The sequence below is a fragment of the Balaenoptera borealis genome (genome assembly GCF_965194805.1).
Source record: "Balaenoptera borealis genome assembly, chromosome: 6".
Taxonomy (NCBI): Eukaryota; Metazoa; Chordata; class Mammalia; order Artiodactyla; family Balaenopteridae; genus Balaenoptera; species Balaenoptera borealis.
Genome location: NC_138863.1, coordinates 42,735,507 through 42,761,102, shown reverse-complemented (window position 1 = coordinate 42,761,102; position 25,596 = coordinate 42,735,507). Strand labels below are relative to the sequence as shown.

The 25,596-nt window shown below is 36.0% G+C and overlaps 2 protein-coding genes across 4 annotated transcripts in view; one reads left to right on the top strand and one right to left on the bottom strand.

Annotated features, from left to right (window-relative positions):
* LOC309631235 (uncharacterized protein) overlaps positions 1–21,824 on the top strand; it is a 120,046-nt gene extending 98,222 nt beyond the window's left edge. The window contains exons 3-5 of one of the 3 annotated variants that reach the window (XM_082397474.1): positions 1,657–1,731; positions 4,998–5,102; positions 5,195–21,824. In XM_082397474.1, coding sequence (XP_082253600.1) covers positions 1,657–1,731; positions 4,998–5,102; positions 5,195–5,282 — 268 coding nt within the window. In that variant the 3' untranslated portion in view covers positions 5,283–21,824. Of the gene's footprint in view, positions 1–1,656 lie in introns of all 3 variants that reach the window. The other 2 variants (XR_014246135.1, XR_014246136.1) reach the window with 2 other exon arrangements.
* The window catches only part of TMEFF2 (transmembrane protein with EGF like and two follistatin like domains 2), a 246,624-nt gene that overhangs the window by 25,151 nt on the left and 195,877 nt on the right, over positions 1–25,596 (bottom strand). Inside the window, exons 6-7 of the mRNA XM_082397419.1 lie at positions 23,688–23,836; positions 22,917–22,976 (exon numbers count right to left, since the gene is read on the bottom strand). Of these exons, the coding sequence (XP_082253545.1) occupies positions 22,917–22,976; positions 23,688–23,836 (209 nt within the window). The remainder of the gene's footprint in view (positions 1–22,916; positions 22,977–23,687; positions 23,837–25,596) is intronic.

The window sequence follows — 25,596 nt, the reverse complement described above, 5'->3', positions numbered from 1 at the left end:
TCTTTTACTGAAGGGTCATTTCACAGAAAAGCACTGATAAAGTGCCAGGCATTCAGCTATATTCAATAAGAGGTAGCAATTATATTATCCATCTGAAGACCATTCCCATTTCTTGGTTTCCTTTGACTATTGGATTTTCCATTTTTTCTTCCCCATTGATACCTTAAGCTTATTATAATTTCTCTTTTTTCTAAAATTCAAGTTTTTCTCTTCAGTTATCATTCTAGAAGCTTATCCTCTTAGCCCCAGCTTCTTTATAAACATGCTGTGCTAGGATGAGGGCTTTGTTGTGCTTTTTAATACCCAAGACAAAACTGTGGTACAGGTGCTACCTGACAGATTGCAGATAGTTCCTCCTGCTAGGGAAACACAACTCCCACACCAGCTCCATGAAATGGCCAGTAAAAGTGGCATAAAATAATTGATTAATTTTTTCCTGTGGTGAATTCCACAGTCTCAACTTGGAAAGGAGCAAATGGTTTATTGTAAAAATAATACTTAGGAAACCTGGTGCCCAGGAATGGGCTGCTATTCAGGTGAGGCTAATTAACTCCTCCAGAAGCTAAGAGCACCAAAACAGTATAGGAAAAATGTAATTTGTAGAATAGTACCCTGGTGTCCTGCAAGGATAGTTCATTTAATATAGAGCAGTTATTCATCCCCATCTGATAATTTACATACTATAGTTTACCAGAGGAATTTTCCCAAGGTGACCATCCTGTACCAAGGCAACAGAACAAATATGAAAAAGGAAAGAGGTAAAAATTAAGTCTTTTCTTTTTTAGTCCAACCTTCAGAACCTCACATAGAAAACAATCCTGATACAGAGGTTAAGTATAGAAGACATTATGAGACCCTTGATTGCATGTCCGCATTTAGAAGGAAGCAAACACTTGACAGGAAGTTGTCATCTTTTTGATCTGTGAATCCCTTTTCTTCTACTGTTTCATATCCATTACCATTCAAGTACTGTGGGATTTGATTTCATTTTGGCCAGGTGGTCTTTAACCTGGAGTGCCACAGCTGTATTAAGAGGTAGTAAAGATGTGTTCTTACATGTCTTGACTCACTGCTACTCTATCAGTTTATTTTGGTTTAGAAATTGGCTAATGCTACACAAGTCTCCCTTCCCTGGAATTCAGAGAGCAGCTTATTTATATGTAGATATAGCTATATGACATTTTCAAATGCCATACATTTGCATATGAAGGTCTCTTTCTTCCCCTTTCAGTAAACAGTCTCTGCTGTTACTTCCAAAGCAATGTTTAGAATTATATTTTCTATACAGGTCTTTCCTTAAAATGTTTTTTAAATGCCCAGTAGAGATAAAAAATGAAACCCTCAAGCTGGAATCTATTTTTTAGGGGTGAAAAAATATATATACATACACATACACATACACACACACACACATAAGGAGAGAGAGAGAGAGATTGATTCACCTTCTGTTTCTGCGGCTTTGTGCTAAAACTTTTACAAAATGCTAAAAAATATTATTATGGTCAAAATTTCTTAAGAGGAAAACAAAAGTGGCATTAATTTGACATGGAGCGTCCTTTAAAAATTCATATAGTTTGGTTTCTAGAGAGGTGACTATTAGCCTAATTCATTTATTCAACAAATAATTGTCTACTATATACGAGGCATTTTTTCCAGGTGCTGCGTTTATAATGGAGAACAAGACAAACTCCCTGCCCTCATGAAGTACAAAAGAAGACAGAGAATAAAAAGGTAAAAACAAGAGTATATTAAAAAAATTCTGTTCTCATTCAGTACTGTGAGGAAAATCAAACACTATTGGTGGAGAGAATGCATGGGCTGCAAGTGGACATTAAGTAGAGTGGTCAGACGGGCTTTCTCTTGAAAGATATGAAGGGTCCTACCAGAGAAGAGAACAGGGACACACATCTGTAAGAGCACAGGAAAAGCTAAGGCTAAATAGTAAGCTTTAAACATAATTATACAGAAAAATAAGTTTGCAACAAGAAGGGCATTTTAAAATACAACTCTGAGAGTGAAATGACCCTTTCTTTGACATTAGTTTTAAGAAACATGAAGAAGGAAGGAAGGAAGGAATGGAGGAAGGGAGCAAAGGAGAGAAGCTACTGAGTGTTTCCATACTTTCCATTTGCTTCCAGGGCTCCTTGTTATGGGCCCCACTGTTCCCCAGGGATTTATTCTTGGTTGTCTTTGCTTTTCCCTCACCTGAGTTCCTTGACACCCCAAAACTCAGCTTCTGTTTGAGGATGACCACATCATTATTTTCATTCCACTTCTCTCCAGACCTCTAGCCCCATGTGTTCATCTCTATGTAATGTCCTCAAATAAAACAGGTAAAAATGACTCAATATTTTGCCCCCAAATCTGTTCTTCTTCGTACTGTTTTCCCTCTCTTAGAGAATGGAACTATCATTCATCTAGGCAGCCAAGCAAAACAACTTCACATTTTTCTTGATTCTCCCCTTCTCTTGACACTCATATCCAGTCAGTTGGCAAGTCTGATAAACTTTTAGCTCCTAAATCCACCCCTAATCTGTTTCTCCCTCTCTGCTGCCAACACCGTCAATGGCATTCATGCTTCATTGTTCTCTGGTTAACGCCACGTTCTCCTAACTCGTTTTGCCTAATGTTCCTTCCCTCTCTAGCCTATTCTTTACTTGGCTGCCAGGTTTTTCTTTGTTTTTTTTTTTTAATAAAACAATATGACATCAATCATTTAAGATACCTCAATGGCTCCCTACTGAGCAGAGGGTAAATTTCAACTTTCCTTACAAACAAGAAAAGACTCTTGATTGAAGCTCCACATCGCCATTCCCATTTTAGCACCTTTGTTCCCCTTCCTCATCCTGTGCTTCAGCCATTCCAGACTATTGGCCATTCCCTAAAAAATGCCTGTTTATCAAAGCCTTTCTGCCTTTTCAAATGCTGTTCCTTATGTTTATAATGCTCTTTTCTCTGCCCACCAAGGTAAGCACCAACTTGTCTGTAACACCTCTGACTTCTCTTATCGCCAGTCATAGTCACTCCATCAGCTTGAGTCTCTACTCTATTACATCAGCATCTCTGAGCTATACCTTCTTCATTTCTAGAAAGGACTCATTATACCTCTCACCCCAGGCAGGTTGTGATGAGATATGACAACATGTGGTATACAGGTATATAATGCATGGCACAAAGTAATGAAAAATAAATCTATTTTTCTACTATTTTCTATTATTTTATCTCTACTTCAGCACTCTTAATCCTTTATTTTCTATTTACTGTAAAAAGTTATTTGAATAATCGTCATTTAGTATAAGAGTGCTTGTTAGAGTAACATGGCTCTCTGAATTTCAAGTGAAAGAGAGGCTTGGGTGTAGTTTGCCTCTGAATTCTCTTATTTATAAAAAGTCAAAACAAATATTACCAGGATCAGTAAGAAATTGATCAATTTTCATAAAAAGTTCACTAATTAAAATTCTGCACTGCACCTTCCAGGTGAATAGATTTTTGGGGTCTTGGGTTGTTTTGTCACATCTGTGACTTTGAAGTCCTGGATTCCACAGCCCGAGAACCTTTCACAGAGGTCACAGTTAAATTCGTATCACTTGATAGTGTCTGAAAATAACTGGCACTCTTCTAGGCTTAGAACTTACCATTTTGATGAGTTCGGGCAACAATGCCGACCATAGTAAGAATGGTTCTGAAGAGGCACTCTGCTAATTTGCTAATCGTTTTCAGGATTTTACCATATTTAGGCAGATTCTGGGAAAATTCATTGGACTCACAGACTGAGCTCTTTAGTCTGTGGCTTTATATGTCATCACTGTCTAAAGTAATAGAAGAGATGGTTATCTGGAACAGACTTTGAGATCATCTATTCAAGGCCTATGATTTATAGATAAGCAAACTAATGCTCAGGGAGGTTATGGTCAAATCCAGGACCTAACACAGGTCTCCCTGGGGGGATTAGTGCACATTGCACATTAGTGTAATGACTAGAAAATCACAGGTGCCTTAAATCCCAGTTCCGGGATTTTCCCACCTACATGGAAATACCTCTGTTATTTAAAGATACTGTAACCCATTTCACAGGTGTTAGCAGAAGACAATGGAAACAGGTAAAAGGAAAAAAAAGTCAAAGAGGGTGGAGAAAGAGTTATACTAGGTTTAAAATTATGTTAGATGTAAAATAGAAATGTTAAAATTATTTGAGATCAGTGAAAAATTTGACTTAGCTAGTTTTAGGGATTATGGCTTTTATACTAAGAATAATAGATGAGATGTACCATCATATTGTTTAAATTTCTGGTGCTGGATCATATTTTCCTACCAAAATTTCTATTTAATTTTAAATTTTGTATAGAACACAATATTCCTAGGCATTTGAGTGTTGACAGTTTTATCAGAACAGCTTTTCTTTAACCCCTTAATTTTAAAAGGTTTCTTTCCTTTGTAAGGTGTGTTTTAACCCCTTGGAATCATTTCCCAAGAGAGAAATAACTGTGGAGTGTATAATGAAAGTTATTAGAAACCAGAATTCATTCACCGGAAATTAGATTGAAGTGGAACTTGAAGTTGATACAGGAACCCCAAACATCTTCATTTTCCATTAAGCATGAGGGGACATTGAACAAAGAAATTTCTTGGTAAGAACTCTGGCCTAACTGTAGGATTCTACTGCCTCTTATATATTTGACAGTTTCAAAAACATCCTACACCCTAATGCTCTAGCAGAAGGGGAATGACCAATAATAGACATTGGTACATCGGGATAATATGACAAATTGGAGGAACTGACAGGCAGGTGATGAATAATTTTAACATGACCCTAAAAATAGTGAAGGGAAGTTTGCACATTGACACTTCTCGAAAGGCAGATGGATATGCATGATCTGAGTTTTTAGACAGGTGTCAGGAATATTGATGGTTGGTATAGGAATGATCATTTTCCTGGCACTGTTGCAGTAGACAGTTTGCATGATTAATGATGCATCTTAGTCTTTTTTTCTCCTCAGGGCAGAAAGGGATATGAACCTTTGTCACCCCAAGGAATGTAAGAATTCTGCCTGCAGGGTAAGGCAGGAGAGCTTTATTCACCTAAAAGCACCATTTTCTTTTGGGTGGGTGAAGAAATAGTAAAATATATAAATGATCTTGACATATGAGATGACAGTGTCTGGTAGGATGATTATAACACACTTCTTATTAACAGGGTTCTACCCCAGGGCGGAGGAGTCTTGCATAGATCTGAACTGTGGAGTGCAGTAACCCTGGGCTCTAACAAAACCAAAGCAAACTGAGGCTTTGGGATGGATCCGATCATATACAGGGCTTGAGTGAATATTTAAGGACCACTTTCAAAAGAAATAGTACAAGACCAACGGCAGGAAATAAGAGGTGAGATCATCTTCCTAATGTTTATATTCATTTCAGGTTTTCAGAGACAATTTTCTGATTCAAATCGATTCAATATTGTTTCTAAATGCTAAATCTATTGAGAAAGGGCTTTTCTTTTCCAAGAATAATACTGTTTGCTCGGGTTTTTAAAATGTCACATAGAGCAGTGAATGAACTCAAGGCTCAAAATTAAATACAAAGTCTAATAATAGTTTGTAGATGTATTCTGCTAAGCTCTGAGCATCCCATCTATTAAAAAATATTATGGTAAATAAAGGTAAATACAAGCTATGGAGGTAAACTACAAAAGTTTTATTTCTTTCCTTTTTCTTTTTCAAGGAATAAAGGGCAAACATGGAATTCAAGTTCCAATGAAAAACCTTTGGTGATCAAGGCACTCAAAAAAAAAAAAAAAAAAAAAAACCAGCAATCTATTTCTCCAAAGAAATTTAAATATAGAATAGAGGCTCATTTGTATGAGGGAAGGGGTAAGAATTTAATCTTCATGTACACAAATGATTAGATTATCTATTTCTTTATTTTCTGTTTACTTGGAGAGAGGACAGGAGTTACAACTTAAAATCTCTCCTTTGCTGGTACTAGAAATGCTTACATATGTATTTATTGATTAAATTCTCAATGGGTAAAACTCATATCCAAAATGGGAATGATGGAGTGTGTCTTATCTGGAATAGGCCTTTAACAATTTTCTTTTTGAATTTTTGTGATTCTTTTTTTTTTTTTAAACATCTTTATTGGAGTATAATTGCTTTACATTGTTGTGTTAGTTTCTGCTGTATAATAAAGTGAATCAGCTATACGTATACATATATCCCCATATCCCCTCCCTCTTGCGTCTCCCTCGCACCCTCCCATCCCTCTAGGTGGACACAAAGCACTGAGCTGATCTCCCTGTGCCATGAGGCTGCTTCCCACTACCTATCTCCTTTACGTTTGGTAGTATATATATGTCAATGCTGCTCTCTCCCTTTGTCCCAGCTTACCCTTCCCGGTCCCCATGTCCTCAAGTCCATTCTCTACGTCTGCATCTTTATTCCTGTCCTGCCCTTAGGTTCTTCAGAATCTTTTTTTTTTTTTAGATTCCATATATATGTGTTAGCATATGGTATTTGTTTTTCTCTTTCTGACTTACTTCACTCTGTATGGCAGACTCTAGGTCCATCCCCCGCCTACAAATAACTGAATTTCATTTCTTTTTATGGCTGAGTAATATTCCATTGTATATATGTGCCACTTCTTCTTTAGCCATTCATCTGTCGATGGACACTTAGGTTGCTTCCATGTCCTGGCTATTGTAAGTAGTCTGCAATGAACATTGTGGTACATGACTCTTTTTGAATTATGGTTTTCTCAGGGTATTTGCCCAGTAGTGGGATTGCTGGGTCATATGGTAGTTCTATTTTTAGTTTTTGAAGGAACCTCCATGCTGTTCTCCATAGTGGCTGTATCAATGTACATTCCCACCAACAGTGCAAGAGGGTTCCCTTTTTTCCACACCCTCTCCAGCATTTATTGTTTGTAGATTTTTTGATGATGGCCATTCTGACTGGTGTGAGGTGATACCTCATTGTAGTTTTGATTTGCATTTCTCTAATGATTAGTGATGTTGAGCATCCTTTCATTTGTTTGTTGGCAACCTGTATATCTTCTTTGGAGATATGTCTATTTAGGTCTTCTGCCCATTTTTGGATTGGGTTGTTTGGTTTTTTGATATTGAGCTGCATAGGCTCCTTGTATATTTTGGAGATTAATCCTTTGTCAGTTGCTTCGTTTGCAAATATTTTTCCCATTCTGAGGGTTGTCTTTTCGTCTTGTTTATGGTGTCCTTTGCTGTGCAAAAGCTTTTAAGTTTCATTAGGTCCCATTTGTTTATTTTTGTTTTTATTTCCCTTTCTCTAGGAGGAGGGTGAAAAAGGATCTTGCTGTGAGTTATGTCATAGAGTGTTCTGCCTATGTTTTCCTCTAAGAGTTTGATAGTGTCTGGCCTTACGTTTAGGTCTTTAATCCATTTTGAGTTTATTTTTGTGGATGGTGTTAGGGAGTGTTCTAATTTCATTCTTTTACATGTAGCTGTCCAGTTTTCCCAGCACCACTTATTGAAGAGGCTGTCTTTTCTCCATTGTATATTCTTGCCTCCTTTATCAAAGGTAAGGTGACCATATGTGTGTGGGTTGATCTCTGGGCTTTCTCTCCTGTTCCATTGATCTTTATGTCTGTTTTTGTGCCAGTACCATACTGTATTGATTACTGTAGCTTTGTAGTATAGTCTGAAGTCAGGGAGCCTGATTCCTCCAGCTCCGTTTTTCTTTCTTAAGATTGCTTTGGCTACTCGGGGTCTTTTGTGTTTCCATACAAATTGTGAAATATTTTGTTCTAGTTCTGTGAAAAATGCCACTGGTAGTTTGATAGGGATTTCATTGTATCTGTAGATTACTTTGGATAGTATAGTCATTTTCACAATGTTGATTCTTCCAATCCAAGAATGTGGCATATCTTTCCATCTGTTTGTATTGTCTTTAATTTCTTTCGTCAGTGTCTTATAGATTTCTCCATACAGGTCTTTTGTCTCCTTAGGTAGGGTTATCCCTAGGTATTTTATTCTTTTTGTTGCAGTAGTAAATGGGAGTGTTTCCGTAATTTCTCTTTCAGATTTTTCATCATTAGTGTATAGTAATGCAAGAGATTTCTGTGCATGAATTTTGTATCCTGCTACTTTACCGAATTCATTGATTAGTTCTGGCAGTTTTCTGGTAGCATCTTTAGAATTCTCTATGTATAGTATCACGTCATCTGCGAACTGTGACAGTTTTACTTCTTCTTTTCTGATTTGGATTCCTTTTATTTCTTTTTCTTCTCTGATTGCTGTGGCTAAAACTTCCAAAACTATGTTGAATAATAGTGGTGAGAGTGGGCAACCTTATCTTGTTCCTGATCTTAGAGGAAATGGTTTCAGTTTTTCACCATTGAGAATGATGTTGGCTGTGGGTTTGTCACATATGGCCTTTATTATGTTGAGGTAGGTTCCCTCTATGCCTACTTTCTGGAGAGTTTTTATCATAAATGGGTGTTGAATTTTGTCAGAAGCTTTTTCTGCATGAATTGAGATGATCATATGGTTTTTGTCCTTCAATTTGTTAAGATGGTGTATCACATTGATTGATTTGCATGTATTGAAGAATCCTTGCATTCCTGGGATAAACTCCAGTTGATCATGGTGTGTGATCCTTTTAATGTGCTGTTGGATTCTGTTTGCTAGTATTTTGTTGAGGATTTTTGCATCTATGTTCATCAGTGATATTGTCCTGTAGTTTTCTTTTTCTGTGACATCTTTGTCTGCTTTTGGTATCAGGGTGATGGTGGCCTCATAGAATGAGTTTGAGAGTGTTCCACCGTCTGCTATACTTTGGAAGAGTTTGAGAAGGATAGGTGTTAGCTCTTCTCTAAATGTTTGATAGAATTTGCCTATGAAGCCATCTGGTCCTGGGCTTTTGTTTGTTGGAAGATTTTTAATCACAGTTTCAATTTCAGTGCTTGTTATATGTCTGTTCATATTTTCTCTTTCTTCCTGGTTCAGTCTTGGAAGGTTGTGCTTTCTAAGAATTTGTCCATTTCTTCCAGGTTGTCCATTTTATTGGCATATAGTTGCTTGTAGTAATCTCTCATGGTCCTTTGTATTTCTGCAGTGTCAGTTGTTACTCCTTTTTCATTTCTAATTCTGTTGACATGAGTCTTCTCCCTTTTTTTCTTGATGAGTCTGGCTAATGGTTTATCCATTTTGTTTATCTTCTCAAAGAACCAGCTTTTAGTTTTATTCATCTTTGCTATTGTTTCCTTCATTTCTTTTTCATTTATTTCTTATCTGGTCTTTGTGATTTCTTTACTTCTGCTAACTTTGGGGTTTTTTTTTTTCTTCTTTCTCTAATTGCCTTAGGTGTAAGGTTAGGTTGTTTATTTGAGGTGTTTCTTGTTTCTTGAGGTAGGATTGTATTGCTATAAACTTCCCTCTTAGAACTGCTTTTGCTGCATCCCATAGGTTTTGGGTCGTCGTGTTTTCATTGTCATTTGTTTCTAGGTATTTTTTGATTTCCTCTTTGATTTCTTCAGTGATCTCTTTTTTATTTAGTAGTGTAATGTTTAGCCTCCTTCCGTTTGTAGTTTTTACAGATTTTTTCCTGTAATTGATATCTAGTCTCATAGTGTTGTGGTAGGAAAAGATACATGATACGATTTCAGTTTTCTTAAATTTACCAAGGCTTGATTTTTTTACCCAAGATATGATCTATCCTGGAGAATATTCCATGAGCACTTGAGAAGAAAGTGTATACTGTTGTTTTTGGATGGAATGTCCTATAAATATCAGTTAAGTCCATCTGGTCTAATGTGTCATTTAAAGCTCGTGTTTCCGTATTTAATTTCATTTTGGATGATCTTTCCCTTGGTGAAAGTGAGGTGTTAAAGTCCCCTACTATGATTGTGTTACTGTCGAGTTCCCCCTTTATGGCTGTTAGCATTTGCCTTATGTATTGAGGTGCTCCTGTGTTGGGTGCATAAGTATTTACAATTGTTATATCTTCTTCTTGGATTGATCCCTTGATCATTACGTAGTGTCCTTCTTTGTCTCTTGTAATAGTCTTTATTTTAAAGTCTATTTGTCTGATATGAGAATTGCTATTCCAGCTTTCTTTTGATTTCCATTTGCATGGAATATCTTTTTCCTTCCCCTCACTTTCAGTTTGTATGTGTCCCTAGGTCTGAACTGGGTCTCTTGTAGACAGCCTATATATGGGTCTTGTTTTTGCATCCATTCAGCCAGTCTATGTCTTTTGGTTGGAGCATTTAATCCATTTACATTTAAGGTAATTATCAATATGTATGTTACTATTACCATTTTCTTAATTGTTCTGGCTTTGTTTTTGTAGGTCTTTTCCTTCTCTTGTGTTTCCTGTGTAGAGAAGTTCCTTTAGCATTTGTTGTAAAGCTGGTTTGGTTGTGCTCAATTCTCTTAACTTTTGCTTGTCTGTAAAGGTTTTGATTTCTCCGTCGAATCTGAATAAGATCCTTGCTGGGTAATCTTGGTTGTAGGTTTTTCCCTTTTATCACTTTAAATATGTCCTGCCACTCCCTTCTGGCTTGCAGAGTTTTTGCTGAAAGATCAGCTGTTAACCTTATGGGGATTCCCTTGTATGTTATTTGTTGCTTTTCCCTTGCTGTTTTTAATATTGTTTTTTGTATTTAATTTTTGATAGTTTGATTAATATGTCTTGGTGTGTTTCTCCTTGGTATCCTGTATGGGACTCTCTGCACTTCCTGGACTTGATTATTTCCTTTCCCATGTTAGGGAAGTTTTCGACTATAATCTCTTCAAATATTTTCTCAGACCCTTTCATTTTCTCTTCTTATTCTGGGACCCCTATAATTCGAATGTTGGTGCGTTTACTGTTGTGCCAGACGTCCCTGAGTCTGTCCTCAATTCTTTCATTCTTTTTTCTTTATTCTGCTCTGTGATAGTTATTTCCACTATTTTATCTCCCAGGTCACTTATCCGTTCTTCTGCCTCAGTTATTCTGCTATTGATTCCTTATAGAGGATTTTAAATTTCATTTATTGTGCTGTTCATCATTGTTTGTTTGCTCTTTAGTTCTTCTAGGTCCTTGTTAATCATTTCTTGTATTTATTCTATTTCCAAGATTTTGGATCATCTTTAATGACTCTGAATTCTTTTTCAGGTAGACTGCGTATTTCCTCTTCATTTGTTTGGTCTGGTGGGATTTTACCTTGCTCCTTCATCTGCTGCATATTTCTCTGTCTTCTTATTTTGTTTAACTTACTGTCTTTGGGGTCTCCTTTTTGCAGGCTGCAGGTTTGTAGTTCCCTTTGTTTTTGGTGTCTGCCCCCAGTGAGTGAGGTTGGTTCAGTGGCTTGTGAAGCTTCCTCATTGAGGGGACTGGTGCCTGAGTTCTGGTGGGTGAAGCCGGATCTTGTCTTTCTGGTGGGCAGGGCCGTGTCTGGTGGTGTGTTTTGGGGTGTCTTTGAACTTAGTATGATTTTAGGCAGCCTCTCTGCTAATGGGTGGGGTTGTGTTCCTGCTTACTAGTTGATTGGCATGGGCCGTCCAGCACTGGATCTTGCTGGCCGTTGGGTGGAGCTGGGTCTTAGCATTGAGACGGAGATCTCTGGGAGAGCCCTCACCGATTGATATTACATGGGGCTGGGAGGTCTCTGGTGGTCCAGTGTCCTGAACTTGGCTCTCCCACCTCAGAGGCTCAGGCCTGACACCAGGCCAGAGCACCAAGACCCTGTCAGCCACATGACTAGGTACGTGGGGATTTTCTTGCCTTTTGGGAAGTCTGAGGTCTTCTGCCAGGGTTCAGTAGTTGTTCTGTAGGAGTTGTTTCAGTTGTAGATGTATTTTTGATGTATTTGTGGGGAGCAAGGTGATCTCCACGTCTTACTCCTCTGCCATCTTGAAGGTCCCCCCTTTAACAATTTTAACTCATAATTTTAATTGGTACTCTGCTACATTCAAATTCTGTAAGAGAATTCTATTAACAGGGCTAAATCTTATTACTTTACACTAATACAATTTTTACTCAAATTCTGAAACATTCTATACTTGTTGAGTACAATGAACTCTTACATTACTTAGGAACACATTGAGAGAAAAAAAGTCATTGTAACAATATGAATGGTTGCTCCAAATAGCCCTTGTGCTTTTAGAAACTAGAGCTTGAGCAAGATTTAAGCCTATCAGTGGGGAACAGATCTACCTGGGGCATAAATTCAAAGCTTTATACATAGTCAAGGGAAGACTGAGTCTAACACAGCCTTGCCTTCTTCTTAAAATTTTTTAAATAACCCAATTAGTAAGCTTATACACAGAAACAGGAAAATAGAAATCTAGAATCTAAAACTCTTCAGTTTGAATTTTTAAAAAATTAGATAAAATTATGCTATCCAAATTAAAGAATTATTTATCTTGAAAACAATTAAAACTTTGATAACAACATAAAGAGCATGTTAGAATAAGAAGTATCCATGTCCTAAAGTTGTGCTAATAATTCCTTATAACTGCATAGTGAGTCTCATCTCACAAAAGGCTTTCATTTTCAAAACATGTGAAAAAAGCAGAAAAGATATAATCTTCATTTAAAGATTCTCAGAAAGTTTAGGAGACTTCCCCAGGTCATATAACATTCATAAGTTGAGTAGGTAGGTTTAGAATTTAGGTCTTTCGACAACCTGTCCACAAAATCAAAACATTTCAGTAGGGAATTAACAAACCATATGCACAATAACATTCAATAAATGGATTATAGATACTTGTATGTTATTTCATTTGTCTATACCAGAAAGATTTACTTCATTTTTTTCCTTTAACATCTTTATTGGAGCATAATTGCTTTACAGTGGTGTGTTAGTTTCTTCTTTATAACAAAGTGAATCAGCTATACATATACATATATCCCCATATCTCTTCCCTCTTGCATCTCCCTCCCTCCCACCCTCGATATCCCACCCCTCTACGTGGTCACAAAGCACCGAGCTGATCTCCCTGTGCTATGCGGCTGCTTCCCCCTAGCTATCGGTTTTACATTTGGTAGTGTATATATGTACATGCCACTGTCTCACTTTGCCAGAAGTTAAATGACTAACTTTTGGCATAAAACTAGTGTAGATGAAAAAAAAAAATTCCCATCTTTTAGAGATACTCTCCTTCCAGAAAGGACAGCATAAGTTTTTCAAAACATTAACACATATATCTCAGGCAATTTATTGACCAACTCTTCCTTCTTAGATAGATAGAAAGATAGATAGATAGATAGATAGATATTTTTTGTTCCAGCATAAAGGCCAATGGTACACATACTATATGAATAGGTGGTAGTATAATGTAAGACAGAAAATAGCATTGCTGTGAAAGTTATTCATTTGTTTCAATACTAAAGTAATTACTGTAGCAAAGACTTGCTCATTTATCATTTCCTGTTGTCTTTGCTATTTTTCCAACTTGTCTTTTTAAACAAATATCCTCATTGTCCTTGTTGCAAAACCAATAACTTTATTTCACTAGGTAAGACAGCAAACCAATGCAGCCGGGTTTATTCCCCATCCCAAAGAGGATCTGTGCCTGGGAGCCGTTAAACAGTAATGCACATTGTTGTCCTTCCCTGAGGGAAGAGGCACAGTCTAGCTCAGCGCTAAGTTGCCATTTAAGAGACATCTTCAGACTCCCCTTCATTTTCAACTATGAAGGTTTTCATGAATACCTGAGATCTAAAGCCATATCAAGCATTTTGTTCCGTGAACAACACAACAATTTCAGCCTTAAGAATTGCTGTTGGACACTTAAATAGAATTTAGCCAGTTGGTTTTAAATATATTCTTATGAATCAAGGTTTACAAAGATTTCTACTGTGGAAGTGCCAGATAATAAAAAGAAGCTTTAAAATGATTTCCTCCTCAAAGAATATCATTAAAGATCTTTCAAACAGGCAATGTTTGGTTCAGCAATTTAGTCAAAATGTGTAAGGAGTAGCTAATATGAACACAAAGATGACACAGATTTGAACAGAAGCAAAGCAGGGACCTGGGTTATTAGACTACTAGGTAGGAATACTGAATAAGATAACAGATCCAGTTATGACTAGGCGACTTTCCTCAGTAACTTATGATAACTAAGAGTATAACCTCCTTTTTAGCTAGGTGCATTTTCATCATTCTGATAAGCCTTTTCAGAAACAGATATTCCCTCTATTTGTAAAACTTTAAAGGACATTTCTATTTATGGGACAACCATCATTTAAAAAAATGAGTGTGTATGTTTCAAACAGTGAAATGAAAAGAAACTTGGACTAAATCAATGATCCTTGGTTTAGGATTGTATCTCCTCTTGGGGCACAGGAGAATTGAGAAATGATTAGGGAGCCCAGATCTGGACTTCATAGTGCCACTTAATTTCTAGAACCTATGTGCTATATACTTATCTATAATTTCTAATGCCATAAAGCAGGGTTTCCAAACCTTGACACTATTAGCATTTTAGCTGGATAATTCTTTGTTGTGGGGACCTGTCCTCTGCATTGTAAGACGTTTAATTTAGCAGCATTCCTGGCCTCCACCCACTACATGTAACTAACACCCTGTCTTCCCCAGACAATCAAAAATGTCTCTAGAAATTGTTAAATGTTGCCTCAGTTGAGAAACACTAACATAAGGTAATGGTCAACAACTTTCCCTCAAGTTCATGATTTTTGAACTAAAGCTGTATAGTTGATGATAGAATCCTAAATCTAGAAAGACATCATTATAATCTAATCTTATTTTCAGATTTTACTGATGAGAGAACTTAGGTTCTGAGAGGCTAAATACCTATCTAAGTTTCGATGAGGTAGAATAGAGATGACACTAAGTCGAAAGTTTCTGCATTCCTATTTCAGGCTCTTTCCCCTACAAAATGCTCTTTGTAAGTTGTTTACTCTGAAATTAAAATGAAATTAAGAAATAAATATGGCTACCCATATCATTGGAGAATAGCCTTGTAGAGAATCCAAAACAATAGTCAACACACATATAAGTTCTAGTTGATTTTGGAAAGAGCCAAGTGATCCTATTCCAGTGGTATTATTTTCCTGATGTGATGATGATGATGATGATGATAATGATGATTATAATGAAGATGACAGTGGTTTTCTTAAAATAACATTACAATTATCTGTGTTTCCTAAGCCCATACCAATTCATGGCTAATGTGAACAGCTAAGAAGCATATTAAATTGTAGAAAGCAGTCAGCTTGAATGTTAGAATATAGTCCTGATGATGTGCTTAGATAAGTGAGAGTTAATGGCTGTCTATCATTGTTGATGGGCACCCTGCTTACTATTAATTATTCTACATATAGAAGACAACGTGGACAGTTTCTTAAAATTACCTTACAGATAAGTTTCCCTGGCCTGCCTGGTGGTTCTGTCTCATGTTTCCATTGCTACATTTCATTAAAAATCAGAAACGAAGGCATATGTGCCAACTCTGGGGAAGGGTGAGTGGCTGGGCTTTGGGGATAGGAGTGAGATTTGCTCAGAGGTCATTTCAAACAACCAGAAACCTTCAACTTCCCTAGGACTCTTTAAATAATGGAAAAATAAATAGGAAAAAACCTCAGTGGTGCAAGAGTTGTAGAATAATTGTGACAGTACATGAACAGTCAATCTGCAGAAGTGAATTTGGATGTGTACTGCCTGACAAAACACTAATTGCCTGTTGGTTTAAACTCTGTAGACTAATAACGTGATCTTTCTGGAATACTTAATTTCTGGAGGACAAATGGAGCTTGTTTATAGGCTTCATTTTCTGAATGATTTTTTAAATTTATTCAAAAATTTTTTTAGTTAAATAGACATTTATTTCTGTTATTAAATGAAATGCTCTTGGGAAGAGGTTTTCTGATGTGTGGCTGACACACACAGCTTTGAATCGTAGAAAATGTGAAAGATTAAAAGCAATAGATTTTTCTTTTTAATTGGCCTGGAATATATATTACAGGAATATTATGTAACACTACCAAACATCGATGATACATTCACAACTCTCTGCAGAATCTTCCATCTCATTCTGTTTGGGATAATTAATAAACTTGTTCTGTTTGTGTTTTATGAAATGAAGCATTAACAGTGTCACCATAAAGGACATTTATTAACACAAATGCTAAGAATTATTTTAGGACATACCAAAAGATATTAAACTTGCTTTCCAAGATTTACTCATTTTTCTCAGTTATTGGTCAAACCTCTTTGGATTATATGTTAAGGAAGGGCTTTCAAAGGTAACTTTGTGTAAAACCTTTTTCAGCTTTCACAATGCAGGAGGACCTATCAATCCAATATGGTTAATATTGATATTCATACCAATATTGTCATTTCTTGGGGGCTATTGGGAGAGATCCCAGAGGAACTCAGAAGTAGGGAGAACAGGATTGCCCTGTGCTTTTCCAGAGCACTAGAATGCCTCAGAGTCATGAACTGGCTTCTGGGAGAGCAGGTCTCAACTTTACTGTATCTAGGAAAATAGGTAGATTGGACAAGAACACCGAGAAATGGAAACTCAACAAAGGAGAGTTACATAGGCCAATAGTGTTTCTGTAAGCTCTAACCATGGAAGAGGAAGTCCTGGCCAAAGTCATTTATTATCTATATAAATTTGAGGACAGGAGTATCTCTATTGTATAGTCTTTTTCATCAAGCTGTCTTAGCTTGATGCCTTAAACATCTAAAGAATATATGCTCTATTCATGTTCACTAGTGACCTCATTATAACTGGGCTTCTCAGAGAATTCGACTCTAAGAAGAGAATGTATTGGGCAGAGAACCAAATCCTCTAGGTAACTCTTTCTCATTGCAGATCCACTCACAGACATTGAATTTGGTTAATCTCAGTTCACCGGGGAGCAACAGCTTACTCTTAGTGTGGTGAAAATGTAGATTTCTGAGTCCACAAGTCCAAGACATTTGTCATGAATTTACTCAATATCCAATTCTTGCCCTGTCTTGTCCCAGTTCTCCATCTCCACCGAATCATCATCTCTATGATGTGCTGCCCTTGTTGGTTCTCTGCCCTTGACTAAACTTATCTCTGTGCCCCCAACTTCCAACCACTTCCCAAAGCTCACCTGTAACTGTGCTCCATGATTGGCAAATTCCCCTCTATCCTCAGATGCTTCACTGAAATTCTCATCTCTCTTCTTGCATACTGAAGCACTAGCTTTCCCTGAGAATACCAAGTCCCTTCAGCTTTCTCACAAGGTGGCCATATTCTCTACCCTTCTCCTCCGCTCCCCCATCTCAGGACTCAGAGGTGAGGATGGGGTGCTGTCCTCTTTGGTCCTCATTACTATTTTCAGGTTACTGGACCACCACTTCCCTCAAGCCTTATCACTGATTTTCATACACCTTTATGCCTGGAGTTTGGCTCATAAATTAGTTTTCTCTTGATTACATTTGAGTTCAAACTAAAAGTCTGAGCATTTTCCAAATGAACAACTAGAGGGAATAAGCTATGACCCATGAAACAAGTAGCAGTGTTTAGAAATGCAATTTCTCTGAGAGATTTTAGTTTCACAGATATTTAAAAATATTTTTAGTTGATTATGTTTGCACATAGTCTCAAATTGTCAAGATGTGAGAACTGAATTTTTAATGTGCTTGATAATGTGGGTTCATATATTTGGGGCATGTCAAACTCATTAACAAAAGCAGCAAATCAAAGTGCTCTGGATATTTTGGGGTTTTTTTGAAACTGCTTGAATTCTATATATTAGTTTTATGGAGAACTATGTGTCTTGAAATTATACAGAGCACTTGGACATATCCTACCCTTCTTTCATTTTCACACCTTCTACCAATAATCATACTACTGTTCCTTAGGGACAGAAATAACATGTTTGAGGTAAAAAGGTAAACCATGGTGGAGATTTATGTCACTTTCACCAGTGATATCTAGATGTTTGCCTCTTATGCCAAGACTTGTTTTTCCTTGATCAGTTTTTGTTGAAAATATTTGTTCTGACTTTAATGCTTTCCCTAAATGTTTTGCACAAACAGAAATAAATTCTTATATACCACATTCCTGCTATTTTTGCTTGATACCTCTCCATCACTATGGTCACCCATTGCACAGGTTTTCTTTTAAATAATGAATGTGTAGGTCCTTCAGACATACACTGTGGGGTATAAATGACTAATTTAAAGCTCAACTGGAAAAGAAATATAAGTGATATCATGATCTTGCAGTTCTTTCAAATGTTATGTCCTCATTAAATTCCTATTTGAATCTCATGTTTTAATAATCTGGTGACCCTGTTATTTTAAAATGATCAAAATATACCATACATAATATTATGTTGACTGGAGGAAAACTGAAAAAAAAAAAATGGCCACGTGAAAAATTTGACATACTGAGGTCTCGAAGACATAAATGGTAGGTGCTCAATAAATATTTCTTTATAGGTGAATTAAAAAATCAGCCAAAGTATCTCGCAAAAAGTTGTTATATGACTTGGGTAGGAAAAAGATAAACCTTCTGTAATTTTATGACCTCATAAATGACAATATATGTATAAAAACTCTGAACAACATACATGAACAGACCATATCCCATACAATGTGTTACATTTCCCATAGAAATAAATTCTTTTCAGTTGTCAGACCAAAAGAAACAGAACAGCAATAGCTAGCTCACTTGTTGCTTGCTAATGCCTTATTTAACATCTTTTAATTCAAACTTCAACCCTGTGGAAGTAGGCTTATTATTTCCATTGAACAGATGAAGAAACTGAGGCTCAGAATGGTCAACTAATTGGTTCAAGTTTAAATAATCAGTAATAGCATGACCAGTGTTTCAACTCAGCCCTGTCTGATTTTTAATGGCTTTAACCACTAAACTGGCTGCCACACCTTTATGGAAGAGAAAAGTAGTAAGTAACACCTCCTGGTGAACAATTTGTTTCAGAAAGGAGCGTTTCAAATAGGAAAAAGTGCACATAAATGATGCAGGATTCACTTATGAACTGGGGCATGAACACAAAGTTTTCCAGAGTGTCTAGCAGGGCCCAAGGCAACTCTTCAGTAGAAAACCTTCATCTGTATTGCAAATACTATTTCTGTGTTTATCTATAACCATGAACATAACATCATATTACAGATGACTGGCTACATGATTTTATGGGGAAAACAATGAAAGCACAGAAGTTCAAGAGAGCAGGAAAAATTGTGAGTTAGAGTTCATAGAAAGCTTTATGAATTTTGCAGCACTCTAAAGTAAATCCCAGAGGGGAAAATACTCGAATTGAGACACTTTCCCCCAGAAATCTTGAGAAAATCTTGACATCTTAATTCATTTCCTGAGCTTAAATATTCTAGGCCAGTCTGGTGGCACTGTAATAGCCTGGGCAAACGTTTTTATTTATTTCACTGTTGATACCAATATTTGTGCTACAAGCTGCTGCCTGCATTTGCTGCTATTTATTTATTTCCTACAGATCAAATTATTGGCCTAGACATAACGTGCTTTCCAGTGAAGTGCTCCTTGTGTTCACGAGCAAATGGAAAAAGCTTCCATTTTAAATGCAGATTTTTGCCACAAGACTGAATTAATTTGTATTATAAATATGATATGTAACCACTTGCTATTCGTGTCTATATATGTATAGTGGAAGAGCAATCGAGGCAAACAGTAAATAAATCAAGCAAGTGCCCTATTTGCATGGGTGGCTGGTCAATATGTCAAAATACTGTGTCCAGCTCCAGGTCAGCCACTTAGCTTCTTTGAGCCTCAATTTTATTCCCCCTAGTATTTGTAACCCTGTTTTATTGAATTGACGTTAGAGCAGATAAGGTAATGTGAATGGATCTTTGTAAAACTACAAAGTATCACACACACATTTTCTATTTATGTAGGATTACTTGGTAACAAATCCTGTTCTCTTTGGCTTCTCTTGTGTATATGGATAAATAGGACACAGAAGAAGAGAATTTTAAAACCAAACAATACAGTGCTTATAATACATAGACATAAGTTCAAAGAGAAGAGTAACTCTTTGGAGCATCTCACAGCAATGGGGATATCATGGTGAGACATTTTTGACTCTGGAACTCACAAGGGGTTAACCTTTAAGGTGCAGAGTGCATCCCAAAACCTCTAAGAATGTTAGGTAGTGACACTTCTCCCCTGATCCCTGACCGTTGACATTTTGCTGGTTTCTGAAATTAGCGATGATGGTTTGAACCTTAGCTCTATCACGTAATCTTTTTACTTACTCTTCCTGAACCTCCATTTCTCACCTGTCAAACGCATATAATATCTGCCTCACATTTCAGTTGTTAAGACTGAAGGAGACAATACATGTGAAAAGCCTTTGTAAATTGCAATGGCTTCTACAGAGAACAAGTTATTATGACAATTCACTTAGGCTATCTAGATACTCTTTCAAGATGTCAGTTTCCTCTTAGTGTGGAGAAATGGGTTGATGGAATAATAATAGGATGGATGGAATTTGGTTTAGATGTGTATTTCTGGTTACTTTCTTCCATATTTCAGACCTGAGCTTAATATCTAAATTATTGCTTAAAGATAAGGAAAAGGTTTCTAAAGAGCACATTTCCTAAAAATTAATCCTGCCTAAATATTATAAAAAATGGTGAATAGCCACAGTGTAATGTACATCAGGTAAGCACATGGACTCCATGCATGTCTGTACCTAGACTCAGAGGTAGGGAGACCCTGGCTCCCTCCCAAGAGTGGGAATGACGCAGGGCTTACTTTTCTCATTAACAGCTAATAAAAACGGGAAGTTTCTCTTCCCATATGCCGGCTATAATCTAACATATTCTGTATCTTTACTCAAGCTTTCTGACTGTTCTATTATCCAGTTCCCGTTGAACCTGTAGATACACGAGGAAGACAGACTGAGCGTGCTTTCTCTCGCAACCATTTTCCTCAGTATTCTGGGTTATCTTTTTCCAATTTGAAAATATACATAAATGTAACTCATAACTTTAGTCTGCCATAGGAACTCTATCATTGAGTTATACATATTTTAATGCTATGCTCTAGAATGTTATCAAAAATTGATTTTAAAAAATCCCCAGCTATATGAAGAGCCTCTTGGCATATTTTGTAAAAATCACTGTTGAAGATCTTATCCATTCTATATTTTCCAGTGATCCCTTATAAAGAGATCTATGCTAAATATTTCCTTTAGAATTTAGTTCTGGAGAAACTTTGTCTTTGGTCTCTGAACTGATTATTTATTTTTATCAGACAATAAAAGACCTAAGTTCCATTTTAGCAGAGATCTCGGTTGATATATTCACCTTTGTAAAGCCCACGACAGCAGAGTGTGTATGGCAGGGACTCTGAAAATATTTGTTGAATGAATTGATTCGATCATAATTTCTCTTTTTATATTGGTTGCAAGAACGCTTAGGGCTAAATGCAGTAACGATAATAGTCTATGTTGCCAATATGTTTATTTTCCTCAACAGTTCTGCTTTTATGTTTTCAATTTCTCTTTAAAAAATTTTGTTGAATATATTTTAATTATAAGCCACTGCAAATACTTTTGGAAACTGGTACAGAATGGCATTTAAAAATACATTTTATTTTCTAGATGATAAAACACAGACTAGTTTAACTACATGACTGTTTTGCTTGTTTGTTTTTTTTTTACATCTAATGACTTATAAAATTAAGTATATTTTTACCAGAAAAAATATGTAGCCACTTTTATGAAGCATGACCAGACTTTTAGACAGAAAAGCAACCCAATCAGAAAATACACATACCAGATGAAGAAAAACAAAAGAGTTGCACTTCATTTTTTTTTTCATTATAAGACATGAGGGAATATATGTATATATATATATATTTTTTTTTTTTAAAGAAAATATTGCAAATTTCAAGAGATATAAAACATTTTCTATTTAAGAACTTCCAGAAGGAAAGTTTAATATTAGCATTTTGAAACAATGGAAATCCCTGAAAGCCTTAGCTTTGCGGTTTTATAAAATTGTGTTCTCTGAACCTTTCTGTGAGTGAAGAGAAAGACCTAAATCTAAGCCCATCGTAGACTGATGAAGGGAGAATAGCATTAAGTGGCTTGTTTAGCTCATCAGACAGGGATCCTGTCTGCCTTGAAACAAAGAGATCCAACGCTCTTGATTCAGGACTCACTAATGCCTTGGGTCTCATTAAAGGAGAGAGGGCAAAATAGAGACCAAAGTCAGACACAATTCGCAAGTAATGCTGACAGGGATGATTTTTATCGTAAATTTCTATGAAATTTAAGAATCTGTTAAAATCTTATTTGAATACCCATAAGTTATTTCTCACTCAGGAAAACTATATTAGGTAAAAATATTCCTCAAAATAATATTCTGTAATTGCTAAATAAGATTTACATGTCTACATTAAATGCTTTATAATTTTGCATGTGTCAGAGTATAATTTTACTCTGTATAATTTTGCATTTTAGTTTCTAAATAAAGAATTTTATTATTTTTTAAAATAAATTACCTATACCTTTTTAACTTTGCATCAAAATAGACAGCCTGTATTACTATTTATAGATGTCCTTTCTTTCTAAACTTTTTTATTGTTGACTTTTATAAAAATTCAAACAAGAACATTTGCATTAATTATAATATACTGCCAAAAATTGCATTAATTTCCATTGATGCCCATTAATTTGATAAATGTTTTGTCGTTTGTACCGTTTGCACTGTCAAAACAAGTTAATTATATCTTACTGACATTTTTGACAATTGCTTTAACTGTGGCAAAAAAAAAGTGTCTTATTTGCTTCGACAAAAATTCAGTCTTGTCTATTGAAAATTTGAACTAAGCAAGAGAAGACTAGCACATGTCAGAAGTCTTGCAAGATCAGCTTAGGATCAATGGTAAACAGTGGTTCCCCAGAACTCTTTAATAGCAGTGCTCATATTTTGTAGTAGAAAATATTACGTACCTGTATAATCTGTTCTTGCATAATGCCCATCTTCAGATTTAGTAGCTGTAGTTGTGTTATCTGTGTTAAAAAATTAACAATAAAGATTAACTGTTTCCTAGATATCCTTCTAACAGTATCTTCACTACAATTAAGGAATTTTCAACTATATTTCTAAGCAGTCTTTATACAAAGCAGATTTACAAGGTCATTTCTGTTTGAGAGTGAATAATAGAAGGATATAGGCTTTCTAAGGTTTAGGGCAAGGAGAAGGTTCACAGTTATAACTGAGATAAGTTGGGTAAAAGAATAACCAATCAAAAACAAAAAAAGATGTTTGTTTCTGAACAAGAAACAAAATAGAACGTTCCAGTACATACTGCTTATAAAAATGTACTTGAAATATTTCTGTTGAGTCAATACCTAAAAGTGGTGTGATTTGCTTTTGATTTCAAGGTTATCTAATAATCTTTAGATTCTTTGCTAAAATGATTTTCACTTTCTTTTTTCCCTGTGCAAGGAGTATATCTGCTATCTTCTGAATATTGGCCTCTGGGTTGATGGCACTGTGAAGATACAGTCCCATTATATAGAAAAAAATATGGACTGTTGCCAATAGGCCCTCAAACTCCTATAATCACCACAATTGCTGCAGTAAAATTTACTGCCCATTGTAAGTCAGAATTGTCTTTCAAAAATGAAGCTGCTGCCTAATAAGGAGTTATCTCCACTTTTCATTTCTACACAAAGACTAAAGACATTCTTTAAAATGAATTTTGGTGTGAACATTACCTTGACATCGACCCAACGACATGACTTCAATTTTCTCCTGTTTCTGACATGATGCTTCTTTGATTTGACATGCATTATCATAAGATTTCCCATCAGAAGCACAGAGGGGATTGAAGTTGGTTTGAGAACAGTCAATGTTGCACACACACCTAAAGGAAGAGAGAAATAAAAATGTGTAACATCAATAGAGTTGTTACCACATTATAAATAAAACACAAAGTGGAAGAATTGCTAGGTTGGCAAAATGCAAGTTGGCAAAATTGAATTTTATCCTTCCAGGGGAAGTTCCTTCACTCTTCTACCTGAGATGAAAAGAAACATAGGACAAATCAAAAATAATTCAAAAGACTGAGCAATGGATAAAAATAAAAAGGGAAAACTCAGAAAATAATCATCAGTTAATCTCTGCCACTGGAACTTTTAAAACATGTCCATAAACTTCCGTGCTGATGCCTGCAGAATTTGAATAAGCTGAAGTAGCCATGAAACTCCGCTTTACAATTTTCTTAAATGAAATCTTACTGTGTTACTTCTTTTCTCAGGATATTTGAATGGTGAAAGCTTGAGGAAAATGATTCAGAGGACATTTAAGAGAAAGTACACATGGAGATTATTTGGAATACAATCAGGAGTTAAATTTCTGCAGCATATATGAGGATACACATAAGATGTGCTAAACAGGAATCTTCAGTGGTCCTTAACGTTTTGAGGAGATCACCAAACCCTTTGAGAATGAAGTAAAAGGTATGGATCTCTCCTCAGAAATACCTATACTCATATAAACAACTCTGCATAATATTTTAGGGGTTTCATGGGCCCCTTGAAGTCTATCCCACGGAGCCCTTTCCCAGATACATACTACTCTTTCTATTTTCAGTTTTAAATAATTATAAGTTGATTATCGCTCATGATTTTAATATTTTTATTAATAGAAATAAAAATTTGGTGAATTAATGAAAATGAGGTCACCTGAATTAAGAGAATTAGACATTTAAAGCAAGCTTCTTCTGATTTTTCCTATGTCCTTATAATTCTCTGTATTTTACAATCTACTTTGTCACTCAGAATATCGTGTTTATGTGTGCAGATATGTTAGTGCCTTAGAATATAAACCCATTTAAAATTTTTATTAATATTTATATTACTTTTCTAAATAGATGATATGCTTCTTGAAGTGATGAATCACACATTTTAGTTTTGTATATCTACTTGGAGCTGAGCATAGGATATAGTGATAACAAAAACAAGCAGCTGACTACATGCTGGGTTCTAAACATGCATTGCTTTCTTTAATCTTCGAAACAGCCATTTTTCAGTCCAATGATATTACATAATGTCAGAGAGCTAGTAAATTGTGGAACAAAGACCCCCCACAGATGTGTTAAAGTAAAATACAACCCCTTTCCTCTTACTGCAGGCTGTGTATGTTTCCCGGAAAAATTTAAACATAGCCATTTATAAGCAGGTTTCTGGGCCTCCGTAAGTCTAGGGGAAAAGCCTAGGATTCTGTATTCTTAAGCAGTCAGCCTGGCACCAGACTCACTTCCTAGGAATCACTGCTTGATCGGTTTGTTGACTGAGTGAGAGAGGGTTTGTCTACACACCCGTGCTTCTCAGAGTGTAGTCTTTAAACCATCTGTATCAGAATTACCTAGATCTCTGTTAAAAGTGTTGGCAGATACTGTACTAATTCATTTAATATTTTTTTGTAAGAGAATTGCTTTAGGAACACTTGGTTGTTTTTAATATTTCACTTATTTAGATACAAATAAGACAGATGGTAACCATCTCTACATGCTTAAGTCATTGAGAGTGGTGTTCCTACCTTGGCCGTGATGGTGCTATATGATGACAGCTACTGGGATTGCGACATTGCTTCCTTGGCTGATTCTTGGCATCTGAAAAATCT